Here is a 16,346-nt window from a genome sequence, read left to right on the forward strand (position 1 = left end):
CAGGAATTGAATACATGTCCGTCTATCTCGACTGCGGCGGCCCCGTCAATCCTCCCCCGGAAAACAAGGACCCCGAACGTCCTAAGATTGACACCTCCTCCACTCCCAGCAACGACGCCTCCAGCTCCACCTCGTCCGACGAAACCCGTTGGCGTCGCAAGGCAGATTTTGGTCTTCATCTCATAAAGGCCAAGATGCTCGTCGAGCGTCTGGATCGCACTTCTGACATTGCAAACTTTCTCGAAGACCAAGACTCATCATTCCCCACCTCAAATCACTCCACCGCCAGCCTCGACTCCTTCTTCTGCAACGAAACAAGTGGCGTCTACAAGGACACCTCCCACGAGTTTACAGACTGCGTCGCCGATTGGGGCTTTCTTGAGTTTGCTCCCCTCCCAGCCACCCTCGATCCGCAGTATCTCGACCCCTACCACAACTTTACCATTATGGTTGACCTTACCCTGCGCGAGGACTGCATCCCCATTGAAAACTCCTTGCGCTACCAAGAGTCCTGTGCCGCCTGGAACTCAAAGAAGAAAACCGGTCGCGTCGGCCTCCTTAGCGCCCACGGCTTGGGCTATCTCAACGCCACCTTGCACTGTCTCTTTGCTATCGGCGCCTTGAGAACCGCCGTCTATCATATCCCTAAGGAGGTCCTTGCCGTCCCGGACGACCGCGCCTGCAGCGCCACACACGCCCTCAGGACAGTCTTTGCGTCTATGGAGTGCGCTAAGAGACCCCGCAAGTTGCTTGATATTCCCCGCGCCATGGGCTGGCAGTATGGTGCACACGACACGCCCTTTGATGTCCTTGATATCAAGGTCTGTCTCTTTCGTACTGTCGTGGCCGAGATGGGCCCCGCCGCCATTGAAACCACGACAAAGCTAGCTCGTTTATTCGAGGGCCGCCTCGAGAATACTGTCGAATGTCTCAATGTCAATTGTCGCAGCGTCACCAACGAAACGTTTTGCGATTTGTGGCTCAACGTCAGGGGGTGCGCTGATATATACGAGTCATTAAACGACTACATGGCCGTAGAAGTCTTGTCGGGTGAAAACAAATATCGCGCCGACGGGTTCGAACAGCTTCAGGAGGCTACAAAGCGGACAACCATCATAAAGCTCCCTTCCATTCTCCAGTTCTTTCTACGTCGATGGAGATACGATTTCTCACGAGCAAATGTCATGAAGATTAACGACCGCTTCGCCTATGACAGTGAAATTGACCTCAACTATCTCGTCCCAGATTCGGATGGTTCTGATATCTTCGTCCTGCATGCTGTCATTGCGTTTGAGGACGACCTGGAAACTTCTAGTGGGTCGTACTATGCCTATGTTTGTTCAGGCTTGGGGGAGGCGCCGGAGGACGGGGACATGAACGAGGATAAGGACGAGGATAAGGACGAGGCCAAGGACGGGGCCAAGGACGAAGCCAAGGACGAAGCCAAGGGCGAGGACAAAGGCGAGGACAGGGACGAGCAGAACGGGGAAGACGAAGCGGCAAGAGCTCCAAAATGGCTCAAGTTTGACGGGGCCAAAGTCACACCGTCTTGTCAACGAGACGTGACCGAAGGAAACTTTGGCGTGGGCGGCGAGCGAGACTGTAACGCTTACATGCTGCAGTACGTTCGCAAATCAGAAATATCGGAGCTCATTTACGCAGATCCGCTTTCTCCCGAAGGTTCCATCGCCAGTGTAGGAAGCGATGACAGCTCCGTACCGAACCAGACGAACGGACAGAGCGGAGAATCGAACGTGGATGGTGGTGGTAACGTTGAGGCGAGCGAAGTCAGCAGCGAGGACTCCTCGCACCACGAAGAGAACGTCAATGACGCTCCCAACGACGAGTTGCAGGATTCTCTGCCGGCAGGTGAGGACGCCGAGAGTTCTGTTCAATCCATACCAGAAGAATCAATTGTCACCTCTCCGAACGAGGAGCAAGAGGGCGACAATGGTAGCGGAGATGACGATGATGATACTGGCAATGATGCGGGTGGGGGTGTACCGATGACTGTTGCTGTTGGAAGTGAAAGTGGATATTTGGAAGATGTACAATAGTAGCATCAGAGGACGTGTCAGAGATCTCCGAAAGTGAAATTAGCACATCATATGTTGAGAATTCGATCTTGACGGATGACCCAGCGGGAGCTGGGGCAATAGGCACTATAGCTGAAGATTCCGCGGACTGAAGATGAGGACTTGAACTCGAACACGAGTCCCATGGTGGCATGGCTTTGAACAGAGAGGGCACTGAAGAGTGAGGCCAAGATTTAAGATGGGAAGCATTGCGGGAGGCAACTCGCTTGCAATTGCGACATTGTACAGAAACAGTGGGAGGACGTCAAAGTATCGACAGGGGTGGTATGAGAGTGGAATAAGAGATGTGGATTTTCAAGGATTCCATGCGCAAGACCAGAAGTAGATGATATGTACAGAGAAATGGTTGTGGTTCCCCTTTACAGGACAGCGGTTGAGGTGCACGCTTGCAATCAGTAGAGTAGAAAGAGGTGTGGATGAGACGTAGTGGATTGAGGTTTGTTTATTCAAACTTCTCAGGGCATCAATGAATGCTAAAGCTTAAACGTACTCTCCACGAAGAAGTAGAAACTGACAATGATTAGCGAAACGGGGCAATAAAGTAAGCACGTACATGCGTCATGGTAGAGGAAATGCATGAGTATTTGCTAGTCTCAAGGTAATGCTGTTGCTGGTGACGTGGAGACGGATTTTTATAAAAGGACGTCGGCCTGGAGCAATTCAGGAGAGGCAGGGGACTGGGTGGGATGGCAGGAGATGGAGGAGATGGAGGAGATGGAGGCTGAGTTTGCAGAGGCGGATGTGATTGGTCAGGATGTTTTGAGTTAAGGCAATGTATGAAGATATACCCTTCGAAGGGTACAAGTAGTACAATAAAAATTACTCGACTTCACGTCTTTTTCAATAATTTACAGCACTGTACTCGCGTTTTTTCTTTTTATTTCAATGGCTATTTGTGCGACTGGACTCGCGAGATTTCTTCAGATCAAATGAGCTGTACCCTTAAGGGTACAGCACCGAAGGGTACAGCACCGCCTGCGTGCCATCCCATGTTTTCCCGGCCATCCGCACAAACTCTGCATGTATCCTTCCCCTACTACCCTCTATCCCCTCCGACTCTTCGAAACTTCAACATCCATACCATTCCCAAACAACAACACCCCTCATCCCATTACATCCCATCTTTACCGGTGAGCTGCCCGAGTTCGGACTCAACACCCACATCAATGTCATGGCCATATATAACCACCGCCCTGCCTTTCCCGCTCCTGACTTGACACTCCATCCTCACCTCATCTCCATCAACAACTCAACAAACATTCACACTCACCTCAATCGAAAAAGGAACTACAAATGACTTCCCAACAAGTTCTCCTCATCGGCGCCACCGGCAGCCTCGGGCGCCAGCTGATCCGGGCGGCCTCCTCGTCAAGCGGTGTGACTCTGCACGCTTTCTGCCGCACACCGTCCAAGTTATCTGCGAGTGACGCGTCATCTTGCGCCTCTATCGTTCGCGGCGACGCGCGGTCCTCTAGCGACGTGCGGCGCGCGCTGGTGTCGACGAAGGCGTCAGTGGCGATCATGTGCATCGGCGAGGGCACAAGCACGGCGCCGACGGACGTGCGCGAGGCCACGGCCAAGGCGCTGATGGACGTGATCGAGCCCGGGCAAGACTTGGACCACGTCAAGGTGATGGTCGTGTCGAGCACAGGGGCGGGTGGTACCAAGATCGACATCGGCTTCGGTATCGGGATGGTGGTGGCGTACGTGCTCAGGCATGTAATGAAGGATCATACTGAGCAAGAACGGGTGTTTAAGCAGAGGATTGGGGATAAGAGTAGGATGCTGATTGTCAGGCCGACGGGGCTGACGGATGGGAAAGCGACCGGGCACACGACGACATTTGAGAAGCACAGCAAACCGCCGACGGTACATATTGATCGCGAGGATCTTGCGAAATTTATGGTGGGGGAGATTAACAGGGGGGCTAAGGCGTATGGAAAAGAAATTTCGGTGACTGGTGTGAAGAAATAGAAGGGCGATGTCCTGTAGGCCATGTTTGCAAATGTTTGCGTATATGCCGTAGACTTTTCGTGTGATGATTGAAGAGCAGTAAATATTGGACGATTGATCTTATCTGTCGATGTCGCGTACTGGGTTCGACAAAGGTGAGATTGCATAACTGGTCTGAACAACCACGATGGGCGAGGCGATCTGACGGATATTTGTCAGGCCTATTGTAGGATATTGTACCGTACGGTACCAAGGGTATTGTAAAGCTGTGGCAGACGACGGAAATAGGAAGTTGTCTCAGCAAACGAGAAGGGTGATGCAAGTGTCATTCATGATACCTCAGCAGGCAAGTACCTCAGCAGGCAAGTGCTCCGCATCGCGTGTAAGCGCCAAGCGGGACGAGCTTATTGGGGCACAGATACCGCCGTGAGATGACACGGTACGGTCTGGACTCAGGCAGTAAAAACATTTAATTTTACCCGTTTACGCCGCTCCTCAGGAGCGGCGTAAACGGGTAAAATTAAATGTTTAATAGAGGGCAAGCAAGACGAGGAAGGGATAATTTACACAATATTGCTTTTACGAGGCAGGATGGAAAACATCAGAAAAAGTTGAGACGCGTCACACTGGGGGTTTCTCTTGAGTTAGAACCGGGTCACACACCCACCGGTTTCACAAGTCACTTCTACCGTTTCTGGTATAATCTCGTCCTTCAGGTCACCGCGCCATGTGCACCTCTCAAGACATTTTCAAGTAATGTAATATCTAGCTGATATCTACAGTACGTACATACAGTATTGAACCAGAAATCTACTAGTGATCCAATCAATGGGCAACTTGCAACAAACGCTTCCGCAGATTTTCCTCCACGAAGTTCACATCACCAATTATTTTCGAGAAAAAAAAACACAAACTCGTTCGGCGAACAAGTGCAGGTGGGGGCACTTTATTAACAGAACAGCACTTTGCACCACCCCTACGGATCGACCCTACACCACCGCACTACAGTATCATTGGGGCACGGCATGTATTGCAATCGCGTTGTTTACTGCCCCCTATCGTCGTAGGCTTACCCTTCCCCCCCGCTTCCCCCTCCAGGCCCCACCGTCTCTGCCCCTGTTTTTTTCTAATTCAACCAGCCTCATCCCACCTCGCGCTCAAATGCATCCTTGCCCGACCTCAACCCGGCTTTCCCAGATCCTCCCGTCCCCGCGTCGCTCCTTTTCCCTCTCCATTACAAGTCCCGCCGCCATGCACGCAATCCCCTCCTCCAAATTTCTCTTCCTCGACACAATACACACTCTCCCTCCAAGCCCGCCTCATCATGGTCAGCCCCATGAAAGTTTCCCCCCCCAACTCCCCATCCGACGCTAAGCGCCATCTCCATTCGCACCCCTCGGTACATCGCCCACGCTTCGCCCACCCCGTCTCCCGCGTCATCATCCCGGTCCCCCTTCTGGCCCTCCTTGTCGCCATCATCCTTGCATTCGTTGCTTTCCTCCACGCCCGCAATGCACCCTTCCCCTCCATCTCCGGCCCATGGCTCTACTCCCCAAAACACAAACATCCCACTGGACCCCCCTCTGAAAACCACCAAGAACCAAAACACCAACAACATTCCACCTCCGAAACTAAACACATAACTCCTAACGCCTCTTCTGCCTCTCACCCCTCCCTTCCTCTTCCTGATCCTGCCACCCGCCTCCTGCTCTTTACAGACATGTGGGAGCGCATGGTCAACATGCAGAACGCCCTTGCCGCCCTTCTTCTCCATTCCATTGAGCGCAATTTTACCATTGTCGAGCCCTTCATATACGAATCCCACGCCATCAATGAGTTTGCTCTCCCAGAACTCTTCCAACAACAGGGCCTCTCCCCTCAGCCGGCCAGCGTCTATTTTGATCTCTCCCCTTTCTTCAAGGAGCACCGCCTCATCACACATGACACCCTCAGACAGCGCGTTAGAGTCACAAACGAATCACAGGACACCTTTGTCGTTCAAGCCGCCGTCTGGGTGCCGTGGGATGAAGAAGAGCACGTGCACCGCGGGAGGAGCTTTTACTGGTGCGATGACATTTTTGATCAACTGCAGTGGAAGTGGGAAAAGAGCCGCTATGGAAGGGCCATCGTTCCTGCTTTTCAAGTGCAGCGTCTTTTGTGTCTCAACCCATTTCATACCACACGCAAAGGCTCTATAAAAAAACAGGCCAGCGTATCGCTTTTCGAAGACCTTTTCGCTTTTGTCAAAGCTGGAACGCGTCCGCTGAAGCGAGAGTGCAAAGAGTGCATTTCCATCATGTTTATCAACTACCGAAAGCATTTATTCAGCGGTATTGAGCCGACACCAAATCGACAGAAGCTCATCAAGAACAAATATCCTTCTATCCTCACTGGGAAAAAGCAACAAGAGTTGGCGAAACGCGTCGCGCGCGAGTCGCTCGGAGGGAAAAAATACGTAGGGGTTCAGTTTCGGACGGGTAAGGCATCTGCTCTGTTGCGCAGGCATGCAGTTTTCACGAATAGCAACGAAGCGGTTGAACGGTTTGAGGGATGGTTGACGACGTGCACGGAGAGTCTGGTGAAGGAGGCGAAAACACAAGCCGCTGAGATGGGGGAGAATGTGGGGTTCTTCCTAGCGTCTGACATGCTGAACTCTGGTTGGAAAGGTGGGGACATTGGCTCGCCCGAGATTGAGGCGATGCTGAACACAAGCGTCAGTTATTTTAAGCGAGAGCTGCCGGACCTGGCAAGGTTTGAACCGGACAAATATGACGTGAAACAAGATGTGATGGGGATTTCGGCAGTAGTGGATGCAGGGGTGATGTATTTTAGTGATGCATTTGTGTACGCGTTACCATCGAGCTTTGGTGTATGGGTGGATGACCAAAGGGGTAGACACAATAGGCCGAAGGCGAAGGTAGTGGACTGCATGATCCCAGAGTTTGACGAGGCGGAGCAATGGGCAAAAGAAAGGCGTTTGCGGGGCCGTTGAAAGTGCAAAGTACGGGACTACAGAGATAGTTTCTTTGCTAGTGTCTAGACGACAAGTGGCCTCATATGAGGCTACTTTTCAACTTATTTTTCTCGCCTTAGTCTTGCTCAACAAGAAAGAAAAGGGAAGAAAAAGATGCTCTCGCCACCGCAGTTGACTTCTGCGTTGCGTAAGGGTAGAGTTTGGTGAAATGTGCACGTCTTTTCCAGCCATTTTTAGAATGCCTAACTAAGAAGCCATTTTGACCAACCTCGAAACGTTATGTGTTGATGTCTTCGTAACCAAAACGGCTGTTTGGAATGTCAACCGGATATTGAAACTTCACTAGTGTCTAGACGACCGGCAATTTGCCTCATATGAGGTCAGGCTTGGCCTCATATGAGGCGGGTTTTTTTTTGCAAAAAAGTATACATTAAATCGAAATTTTATAAAATCAGTTTAGACACCATTTCTTTAACCAATATTCCCTCGGCAATAGCTTCCTGCAAAACATCGGGATAGCAGTTATGAATACACAGAAATACTAAGAATCTAATATAGTTTCAACAATCGGATGATATTTTAAACAGGCGTTTTGGTTTCGAAGATATCAACAAAAACGTTTTGATGTTCTTTAAAAAAGCTTCTTCTTTAGGTATTCTCAAAAAGCCTGGAAAGGACATGCAGATCTCACCAAGCTCCACCCTTCCACAGCGCAGAAGTCAACTGCGGTGGCGAGAGTATCTTTTTCCATTTTGTTCAGCTAGCACAAGTCGAGAAAATTAAGTTGAAAAGTGACCTCATATGAGGCCATTTGTCACCTAGACACTAGATTCTTAGTCTTTGCCGAGGGCATGTACGTTAAAGAAATGGTGTCCAAAATGACTTTTTAAAGTTTCGATTTAATATTTTTTTTTTGCAAAAAAAAGTAGGCCTCGTATGAGGCAAATCGCTTGTCGTCTAGACACTAGGACCGCGCGCGTCCCCTTCGAGTAAACCAATGAATGTACTGTGCAGAGTACAGAAGTCGTTGAGGTCATGATGTGTTTTGTCAATAATGCAGCAACGCAGGGACAGTAACTTTACTTGTACCCTTGGTACTGTACCACGGCACTGTAAAGTTTACTGTATTCATGTTTATTGCACAAGTGATCAACGGATGCAATCCGATTGGTACACGTGTGCGCACTGTACCAGCCATTCAGGTATGATACGGAGGAGAAATCCCATCCAGTACATAAAGCTTTATAGGCTATGTGGGATGATATGAATGGTTGTGTCCATATCCATAAGGCAGGTCCAGCAAGCCGTGGCGCTTAGATCCGTTGCATCCAAACGAATAGCACCTTCCCCCCCCCTGTGTTGCTTGTAGCACCCTTACGTTCTCCATACCGGCCCCCTTTATCTCAATCACCTGTACGACATGGTCGTCCATCACTCAAACAACCCCCAAACCGTTTCTCTCAAAACTTCCCTCCCCTCACCTTCGCACCCTTGGCTGTACACTTCGGTCACCCACCCACTTCGCACAGACTACCCCGCAGTTTCTATTCTACTTCCCCTACCATTCCGGCCGCACTCTTGATGGCCGACCCGGCCGATCCGCTCTCAGCGGACGCCGACAGTCAGACCACCGGTTTATACATCAATCTCGTCCTCGGTATCCCTGCAACTCTCTTCTGTCTCATTTTTTTTGACCCGTTGCGCCGTCGTATCCCGTCTATTTTTGAAACCCGCCGCAAAATGCATCATCAACGAGACAAGCTCAACTACACAGGAAAACGCGTCTACTCCCCCCCAGCCCCTTCACATCGCCCATTTGGGTGGTTCATCCCCACCATGCGCATTGACCTGGAAACTATTGCAGACACACACGGCCTCGATGCTGCATTGTTTCTCAGGTATCATCGCTTCATGCTTGCCCTTTTCTCCGCCCTCTCGCTTCCTTCACTTCTTCTGCTTCCAATCTTTTACACAGCTTCCAATAAGGATTTACCTCAGGATAACCCTTCGAGAACCCTTGGCCTGAACATGTTTGCCCTATCCAACGTCCCACGCACAGATTCCTGGCGATTTTGGCTACTTCTCGTCGTCGAGTACGGCATTGCCGTCTTTGTCTGCTTTCATATCATCTATCACTTTTCTCTATACTGCCGCGATCGAAGAAGGTACAGAGCAGCTCCCAACCCATCAAATTATGCTATACTCATCCAAGATGTTCCGCTAGTCCATTGCTCCGAAAAAATCATCCACCGATATTGGAACCGCCTCTTACCAGATCAAGTTGCTGGAGTCTTTCTCATTCACGACGCTAGCCGTTTGGAAAGGGACAAGAAAAAGTTTTGGAACGCCGTCGCCAAACGAGAGGTCGCAGAGCTTCGCTTGCATGAAGCGAATTTGAAATCAAGCAAGAAGAAAAGCAAGAAAAAGGAAAATGCATGGAATCCTACAAACAACCCCTATACCCGTAAACCCCATTCCGTGGAATCTGCTTCTGGTACTTTTTCACATGACGAAACCCCGCGACGTTTGCCGAAATTTCTTTGCGGACCTCCACGGGACCCCACTCAGGCCATTGAGTATTGGAGAGAACAGCAGGTTCGCTATTGGGCACACGTTTCGGCTCATCTCATAAAGTCCGACGAAGGACAGTTCCCAGAGACCCAGTCGGCAATAGTCGTGTTTAAGAGTAGGCAAGTAGCTGCTATTGCGGCGCAAACCAATTTTTCTCGCAAGGAGGATGAATGGAGAGTATCACGTGCCCCTGAGCCAACTGCCATTAACTGGTCAGCCCTGGGTATTTCAAGCTGGACCGTGTATGTGCGACAGTGCGTAACTGCATTACTCTGTGTTTCCCTCACCTTGTTCTGGATCGTTCCAGTTACTGCTATCATGGGACTTGTCAATTTATCCAAGCTTGCTCAGCTTGAGATCGGTGGAGAGAAACCGTTTCTCTTTTTTGACCAAATGAAGGAGTGGTCTCCGCTTGCCGTCGGTTTCATTGAGTCGTGGCTGCCTACCGTGATCCTGACGGTCTTTCTAGCGATTGTTCCCAACATTCTGCATTTCTTCGTCTCAATTTCGCGCATTGTATCCCATGCCCAGAAAGACGGCCTTGTTCGTGATTGGTATTTTGTGTTCATCACGTTTTCTAATTTTCTTTTTGTCGCATTTGCTGGTACATTTCTGGATGAACTGGCTGTTATCCTTGACAAGCCAACATCGACAGTTGAGATTCTCGCGCGCAACATTCCCAAGCAAGCGGCATTCATGATGAATTTCATTGTCTTGGCTGCTCTCACAGAAACACCCAGGGAATTGCTGCAGCTCGTACGAGTAGGAAAAAGGTGGAGTAAGTTGCGATTTATCGCAAAGACAAAACGACAACGAGAAGAAGCAGACGTAGGAGATTCATCTATGGACTACGTGGGGTTTTACGCAATGGGTCAGCTTGTTTCTCTACTCGGGTTAATATACTGCACGATTCAACCCTTTATCGTTTTTTGCTGCGTGGGTTACTTCGGAATCAGCTACATTGTCTTTAAGTACAATGTGTGTTTCACCACGTACAATGACTATGAAGCCGGTGGGCGGATGTTTGGTGGTTCTTTGTATTCTATATGGCTTGGTCTGTTTTTACATCTTTTGACAATGATTGGAGTCTTTGGTTTGAACAAGAGCGCTGCCCAGAGCGCGTTAATTATCGTTCCAAGTGTGCTGGCAGTTCTCTTTGTGTTGCACTGCAACAAAAGTTTTGATCGCGTTCTTGAGCACGGATCTGTCCTTGAAACCCAAGACCGCATTGAAGAGCTTGAGGGCCGAAAACACGGGTGTGATGAAATCGAGCCTGGCCTCGTATCAACTTTTCAGCATCCCAGTTTCGAAGCTCTTCCTGATCCTCATGATCTTGATAATTTGAGCGGCGTCGCAGATCTAGTTGAGCAGGAGAAAACAGGAGCTGGCTGGGTGGAAGATGAGGCCCTTACCGTCGCAATAGATTCATGTGAATCACATGCTGGAAGCAGAGTCACGGTAGCTATCAATGGCGATATAGATGAACTCAGGCAAGAACTAGGTGACTCAGAGGCAACCAACAACGAGACAGATGCTTATGGTTCTTCTGCGCCACGGCAGCCCACTCAGGGCCATATCAATAGTTTATGCGGACCTGGAATTACGGATGATCCTTTTACTTTTGAAAGACCGAGAAACGTAGTTCGAGCTGATACAGAAAACATCGTTGCTGCTGAGATCGTACGAAAAAGGTTGACTAGGAGCAGAATGACTGGTGGTAATGCAGATGTCGCTTTTGAGAGACATAGAATGACAGTATCAGACCCTCCGCAGCCAGGCAATGTCGATCTTGCAGCCTCGCCGACACCAAGCGAGACGGACTTTGACACCTCGTAGTCCCTGAGCTTTCCTTGTGAAGTCTCAAAGTGAAGTCTCAAAGTGATTGTCGGCTTCGCGAAAGAAGAAGACACGCTATCATGTACACGATAGTTAGAGGCTTCGAAAAGAGCAAAATGTAATTATAGTGCTACATTCAGTTAGAACATACAGAGAATTGAAAAACTACTGAGCTTCAGCAACATCTTGCTGGTGAGCACCAGCTACGTTTTGAACGTTGTCAAATCAATTATTGCACCTCAATAAGATTTACGCATTTAAATATTGAAAGGAAGTATTAACTCCAATGCCCTCTCGAGCGGCAGACGCAATCACCACCGGTCTTCGTCCAACTAACTATAAGCGGTAGTTACGTTTGGCGGATGGCTGGTAGCATGCTTAATTTCAATTTCTGCAGGAGTGCATCTTCCAACTGAAATGTGTGCACCAAGCGCATTATACTGCGAAAACCATTGTTCGCAGTGAAAACCTGAATGTCGATGAAGATGTAGTTGATCGGAAGACATTACCCCGCTTGCTTCTAAAGACACAGCGTGTCGCAGATGATTCGCAGCTTTTGAATTAAAGCGCGACTCATCTAATATCAAGTGTTCTGCTACAGTCACGTAATCATTACTTAGTCTTGCTGTTACACAGATAACCAAATATTTTACCATGCAGGATTCGTCCCGGGCAAGGTACCTGCACCAATTGCCTTTTTCATATGGGCACTGTGCTACAACCACTAGTGTACACCAGAAACCGAGTTTTGAACGCATTGGAAAACATTCAAAGCACCCTCGGATCTATCTCGACGCAAAACTTGTAACGAAAATGCTCGGGGTGACACCACCCGCAAGACGAGCAGTGCAAAGAGTGCCAAGGAGGCCGTATTAATGATCAGATTCGAGCGGTTTCCGAAATCGCCCACATCCCGCGACTAGCCGTTTTCAAAATCCCCCATCAAGCTTCCTGCGTAGCGCACTGCACGGCTTCTAGATTTGCGCTACTTGTGGGGGAGAGACAATTATTCCAGGTCTACCAACTTCCATCTGGGCAACGCGTTCTTCTTCAACTTGTGCATCGACGAGAGCCAATATTTCATCTTCCTCCGGATATGCTGGGCCGAGAAAACCGTCAGTGACAGCGCTTGCTTGCCGTCGGGTGCATTGCAAATACAGCACGGACCAGCATCCTCGCAAATCGTCTTCGGGATGGGCCGCATTTCGATTACGCTTTTTAAACGACTCAGCTGTCGTAACATTGTTTGCCATAAGATACAGATGAAAGCCAGTAAGGCCACCAGTAAAGAGAAGAGCGAGAGTGGAGAGTAAGACGATAGCGAGGTTGACGGCAATGGGGCCGGAGAGAGCGCGGCGCAGCGAGGAAGCGTAGCTATCATCAGGGAACTGCTGTCGAAAGTTTGCAGTTGACCAGTGAATCGTGAGAACGGAAGTAGCAATAGCTATAGTGGCAGCCACTGTGCCGACAGATACAAAGGTGAAGTAAGATCTATAGTTCCGCAAGCCAACATCATTGCCCAGCCAAGGGCAATGATGATCAAACCTCCGAACGCAATTGTTGCAAGTTGCGCAATGACTTGTTCTTGGAGGGCGCCATACTCTACATGTGTCACAAAATTTGACGGTAATGGGCCTGCCTCGGAAGATTAGTCTTCGCTCCCGTACGGTGGGAAAAGCGGCGAAGGATGGTGGTACAGTGTTCGCGCGAGGGATAATACCTGGGTCCGTTGTAGACGCAAGATAGGCAGCAACGACAGTAATAATGAACGAAACAATAAGGGCAACGAGTAGAATGACGCCAACGAGCGTGCGATTGGAAAGAAGCCATGGGAACGAAACGGCGGATTCGGCGGAGAAAATGGCCACGGCAAGGATAAGGGTGAGGATAGTTCCGCGATAGTCAGGACCAGTCATACATAGGCCTCGGCACCAGACGCGCGAACGGCCCGCGGTGACCGCCGCCGGAGCGTAGCGCGTTGGACGAGCACCCATGTTACAACGACGTTGCGACCACTGCCAAGGGGATCGTAATGAGGAAAGGGAAGATGAAGACGAGGGTAGAGGGGCGCGAGAGTGGGGCAGGAAGGGGATGATGATAGGGGGAAATTTTGAAAGTTGAGATGGATTGAAAAGAGGACATAAACGGATACGGAGTGAAAAGGGTTGGGGAGGGGTGCGTGAGTGTGGGGAAGGGCGAAAAAGGTGGGCGGTAGGGGTGGGAGGGCGGAAGGGCGGGAGAGGGGCGGGGGGTATGGTCCGAAGACCCGCAAAAGCAATGCGCGAGGGCGGTTGGCGAAGCGAAAGCGCCAGCAGGCCAACAGCGACGGGCCAGTTGAACGTCAGCGCTAGCAGTTTGACATGGCTGCTATTTTCTTCTTTTTTTGTATAATTTCCCATGTCGGTTGAGCTCACAACTCCACACACAACTCGCCACGTCGCCACGGGCGCAATTCAACCGCACCCTCTCCTTGAATCACTCGCACATCTCCCCACGTGTCCACAGGTGTAGGGAGCACACTCGTACGACTGTAATGTCGAACCACATACACGTGTTCGTCATATCTTACACACCCCAGTAGACCTCTTCAAGCCACGGACCATTATTTGCACAGTGGTTTGTGGGTTTATGCAACAAGCTTTTCAGAAATAGAAATGTGAATATTTTCAGCATTTGTAATTTCGCACAAGCGCATTTCTGAAAGGCAAATTTTCTTGCAATTTTTGCATTGCGCAACACTTAGAGCAAGGCAACCAGAGCGCACATTTTTAGCCATACAGCGCTCTAAAGAGTGCGCAACACAACCAGTGCGTCGCTACAGAGTAAATTCTCGGTACAGTGACACCCCCGATGCGGTGAACTCTTGCGATGCAGTGAATATGAACTCTTGTGATACAGTGAACTTTATCAGTTCCGACGCCCGCCACCTTTGAGATTCTGGGACGTAGGGATCTCTGCGCAAGGTAAACTATAAAGAGAAAACCTCTGAAAACCATAAATATTTCGAAATGTTGCCGTCATCGGCAAAAAAACATACATATTTAGAAAGAAATTTTGCTGTCGTCGGCACTCCTAATTGCCGCGTTTCCTCTCTTAACCCTCCCACTCTCTATCTCACTCTCCGGCACCCCGCACAGCCTGTCGCAATCGCACCATCCGGAACCCCGCGCAACCTGTCGCTCTCCAACCTTCCGGCACCCCGCACATTCTGTCGCCCTCCCACCGACACACAACACGCTTTGGCCATCGCAACCTTTCGCCTTCCACTGTTCTGCCTCTATTATCGAGTCCCCCACGGATCTACCGTCACAAAGTGACTGAGATTGATCTCACGCTGAGTAGGGGACTCCGACGACTACTCTAGTAGCTGCAGTGACATGAGCAAGGCATGCTGCTCTATGTGAGGAGGCTGTGTTCGGAAAGTTCGTTTTAAAGGGTCGTGAAGCATTCATTTCGTACGTATACTACAAAGGGAAGGTGGAGGGGCGCAATTAGTTCAGCACTCTAGAGACTCTGATGGAATTCTCCAAAGACTTCTCGAGTCGCATGGAAAAGATACGGAGAGAAAATGAAAGCAGGGTGGGTGGGAGTCACTATGCTGCGGTCGAGGATGAGATTGAACGACCGAGAACAGCGGGTCGCACGCATGAATGGAGGGAAGAGGAAGTTTGGCCTGAGCCGGACTATGTAATGGAAAGCAATGTTTGCGATATGGAGAGTCCATCTGAGAGTGCCAACCACGACAATGTATACCACTACACATTCGAGTTGTAGACTGAGTGTCTTTCGGAGGAAAGCCCGGAGAAAGGAGAGGAACTGAGAACGATTGCAGCACGGATGAGTGCGCAGCACAAGGAGCGAATTGAGCGCCTTGTCTACGGCCGCCTTTTGATTACCGCGCAATATTTACGGGATGAAGAAAATAAGGAACTACAAAAAGGAATTTTAGAGCTAGCCAGACGAACAGGACGATGAGCAACGAACCGAAGAGGGAGAATAAGAGCAAGGCATGCTGAGAAGAAAAACAAGAAACTGGCAAACTGTCCAGGTCCCAATTGCATGAACGTCGAAGAAGGAAAGGGAAGCAGAAACACATCGCTCACTTACATGGTAGTATATCGAAATAAAATGCAGCATTCTGCTTTCTTCTTCGCCTCTTTATGGCAAGAAGCCATGTTACGTTAGTTAGATAACTGAGGAATCGGCTTTCAACCTTAGTTTCACAACGAAATGTTTTACCAAAGTAGTGGATCCAATTTCCTCCAATTTCCTACCAAATATTTGAGATCCATTATTTCTCACCATTACACAACATATGTTTCCGACCTAGTGATCTCGCTACAAGCTGGCTTGTAGCGAGATCACTAGGTCGGAAATAGGCCGGCCTCACATAAAATCGACAGGACATCCCTCCTCCATCCCGGGCCCCCATTACGCTGTGTTCTCATATGCTTCTCGACTCCCCGCTTCTAGTCTTGCACTTATCTTTCATGCCAACTCCCGCATCCTCCCAACTACTCTTCCTTCCTGCGTCTTAATCTTCTGCGCCTTTTCGCTGTTTATTTGTCTCGCGCCCCCACGCCTTTCGCATGCAATAAGAAGTGCGTTACGCAGCGTTGAGACTGGTCTCACGCTGGAGCGGGGCATCGCATCGCTCAAGTCAAGGTGTCGGAACTGTAGTGACTCGAAAGTTTGGTGCGGGAGCCGCTTGGTGTTGCCGACGAGGTTTGGCGACTGCCATCTTGTAGGAGGTAACACCATCAAAAGCGCTCAGGGATATCGGTGCAGTCTTGTTTGGATTGGAGGGACTGTGGAAACATGAAGGGCGTGATGTCTGCCTCTGTCTTTGCGATGTAACTTACATTTGAAGTTTGAAACTTATCTACGGAGAAGGGTGAACGTCAAGCAAAGGCAGA

The 16,346-nt window shown here is 49.8% G+C and overlaps 5 protein-coding genes; 4 read left to right on the forward strand and 1 right to left on the reverse strand.

Moving 5' to 3' along the window:
• Positions 1-14: 14 nt before the first annotated feature.
• CHC_T00005330001 (hypothetical protein) lies at positions 15-2,676 on the forward strand. XM_005716868.1 is given in 2 exon segments: positions 15-2,057; positions 2,058-2,676. 1 exon segment carries the CDS (start codon positions 15-17, stop codon positions 2,055-2,057), a length of 2,043 nt encoding a protein of 680 aa, XP_005716925.1. The 3' UTR covers positions 2,058-2,676.
• A 713-nt stretch (positions 2,677-3,389) lies between these two features.
• On the forward strand, positions 3,390-4,070 carry CHC_T00005331001 (hypothetical protein). The gene has a single exon (XM_005716869.1). It carries the CDS (start codon positions 3,390-3,392, stop codon positions 4,068-4,070), a length of 681 nt encoding a protein of 226 aa, XP_005716926.1.
• Positions 4,071-5,385: 1,315 nt separating this feature from the next.
• On the forward strand, positions 5,386-7,232 carry CHC_T00005332001 (hypothetical protein). XM_005716870.1 is given in 2 exon segments: positions 5,386-7,041; positions 7,042-7,232. 1 exon segment carries the CDS (start codon positions 5,386-5,388, stop codon positions 7,039-7,041), a length of 1,656 nt encoding a protein of 551 aa, XP_005716927.1. The 3' UTR covers positions 7,042-7,232.
• Positions 7,233-9,051: 1,819 nt separating this feature from the next.
• CHC_T00005333001 (hypothetical protein) lies at positions 9,052-11,655 on the forward strand. XM_005716871.1 is given in 2 exon segments: positions 9,052-11,430; positions 11,431-11,655. The coding sequence occupies 1 exon segment, from the start codon at positions 9,052-9,054 to the stop codon at positions 11,428-11,430; it is 2,379 nt and encodes a 792-aa protein (XP_005716928.1). The 3' UTR covers positions 11,431-11,655.
• Positions 11,656-12,404: 749 nt separating this feature from the next.
• CHC_T00005334001 (hypothetical protein) lies at positions 12,405-13,829 on the reverse strand. The gene has a single exon (XM_005716872.1). The coding sequence runs from the start codon at positions 13,827-13,829 to the stop codon at positions 12,405-12,407; it is 1,425 nt and encodes a 474-aa protein (XP_005716929.1).
• Positions 13,830-16,346: the final 2,517 nt, after the last annotated feature.

Source organism: Chondrus crispus, genomic scaffold (genome assembly GCF_000350225.1).
Source record: "Chondrus crispus Stackhouse genomic scaffold, scaffold_285, whole genome shotgun sequence".
Taxonomy (NCBI): domain Eukaryota; phylum Rhodophyta; class Florideophyceae; order Gigartinales; family Gigartinaceae; genus Chondrus; species Chondrus crispus.

Coding starts and splice junctions, on each gene's coding strand:
- CHC_T00005330001 (XM_005716868.1), top strand. CDS start 15: ATGTCCGTCTATCTCGACTGCGGCGGCCCCGTCAATCCTCCCCCGGAA.
- CHC_T00005331001 (XM_005716869.1), top strand. CDS start 3,390: ATGACTTCCCAACAAGTTCTCCTCATCGGCGCCACCGGCAGCCTCGGG.
- CHC_T00005332001 (XM_005716870.1), top strand. CDS start 5,386: ATGAAAGTTTCCCCCCCCAACTCCCCATCCGACGCTAAGCGCCATCTC.
- CHC_T00005333001 (XM_005716871.1), top strand. CDS start 9,052: ATGTTTGCCCTATCCAACGTCCCACGCACAGATTCCTGGCGATTTTGG.
- CHC_T00005334001 (XM_005716872.1), bottom strand. CDS start 13,829: ATGGGAAATTATACAAAAAAAGAAGAAAATAGCAGCCATGTCAAACTG.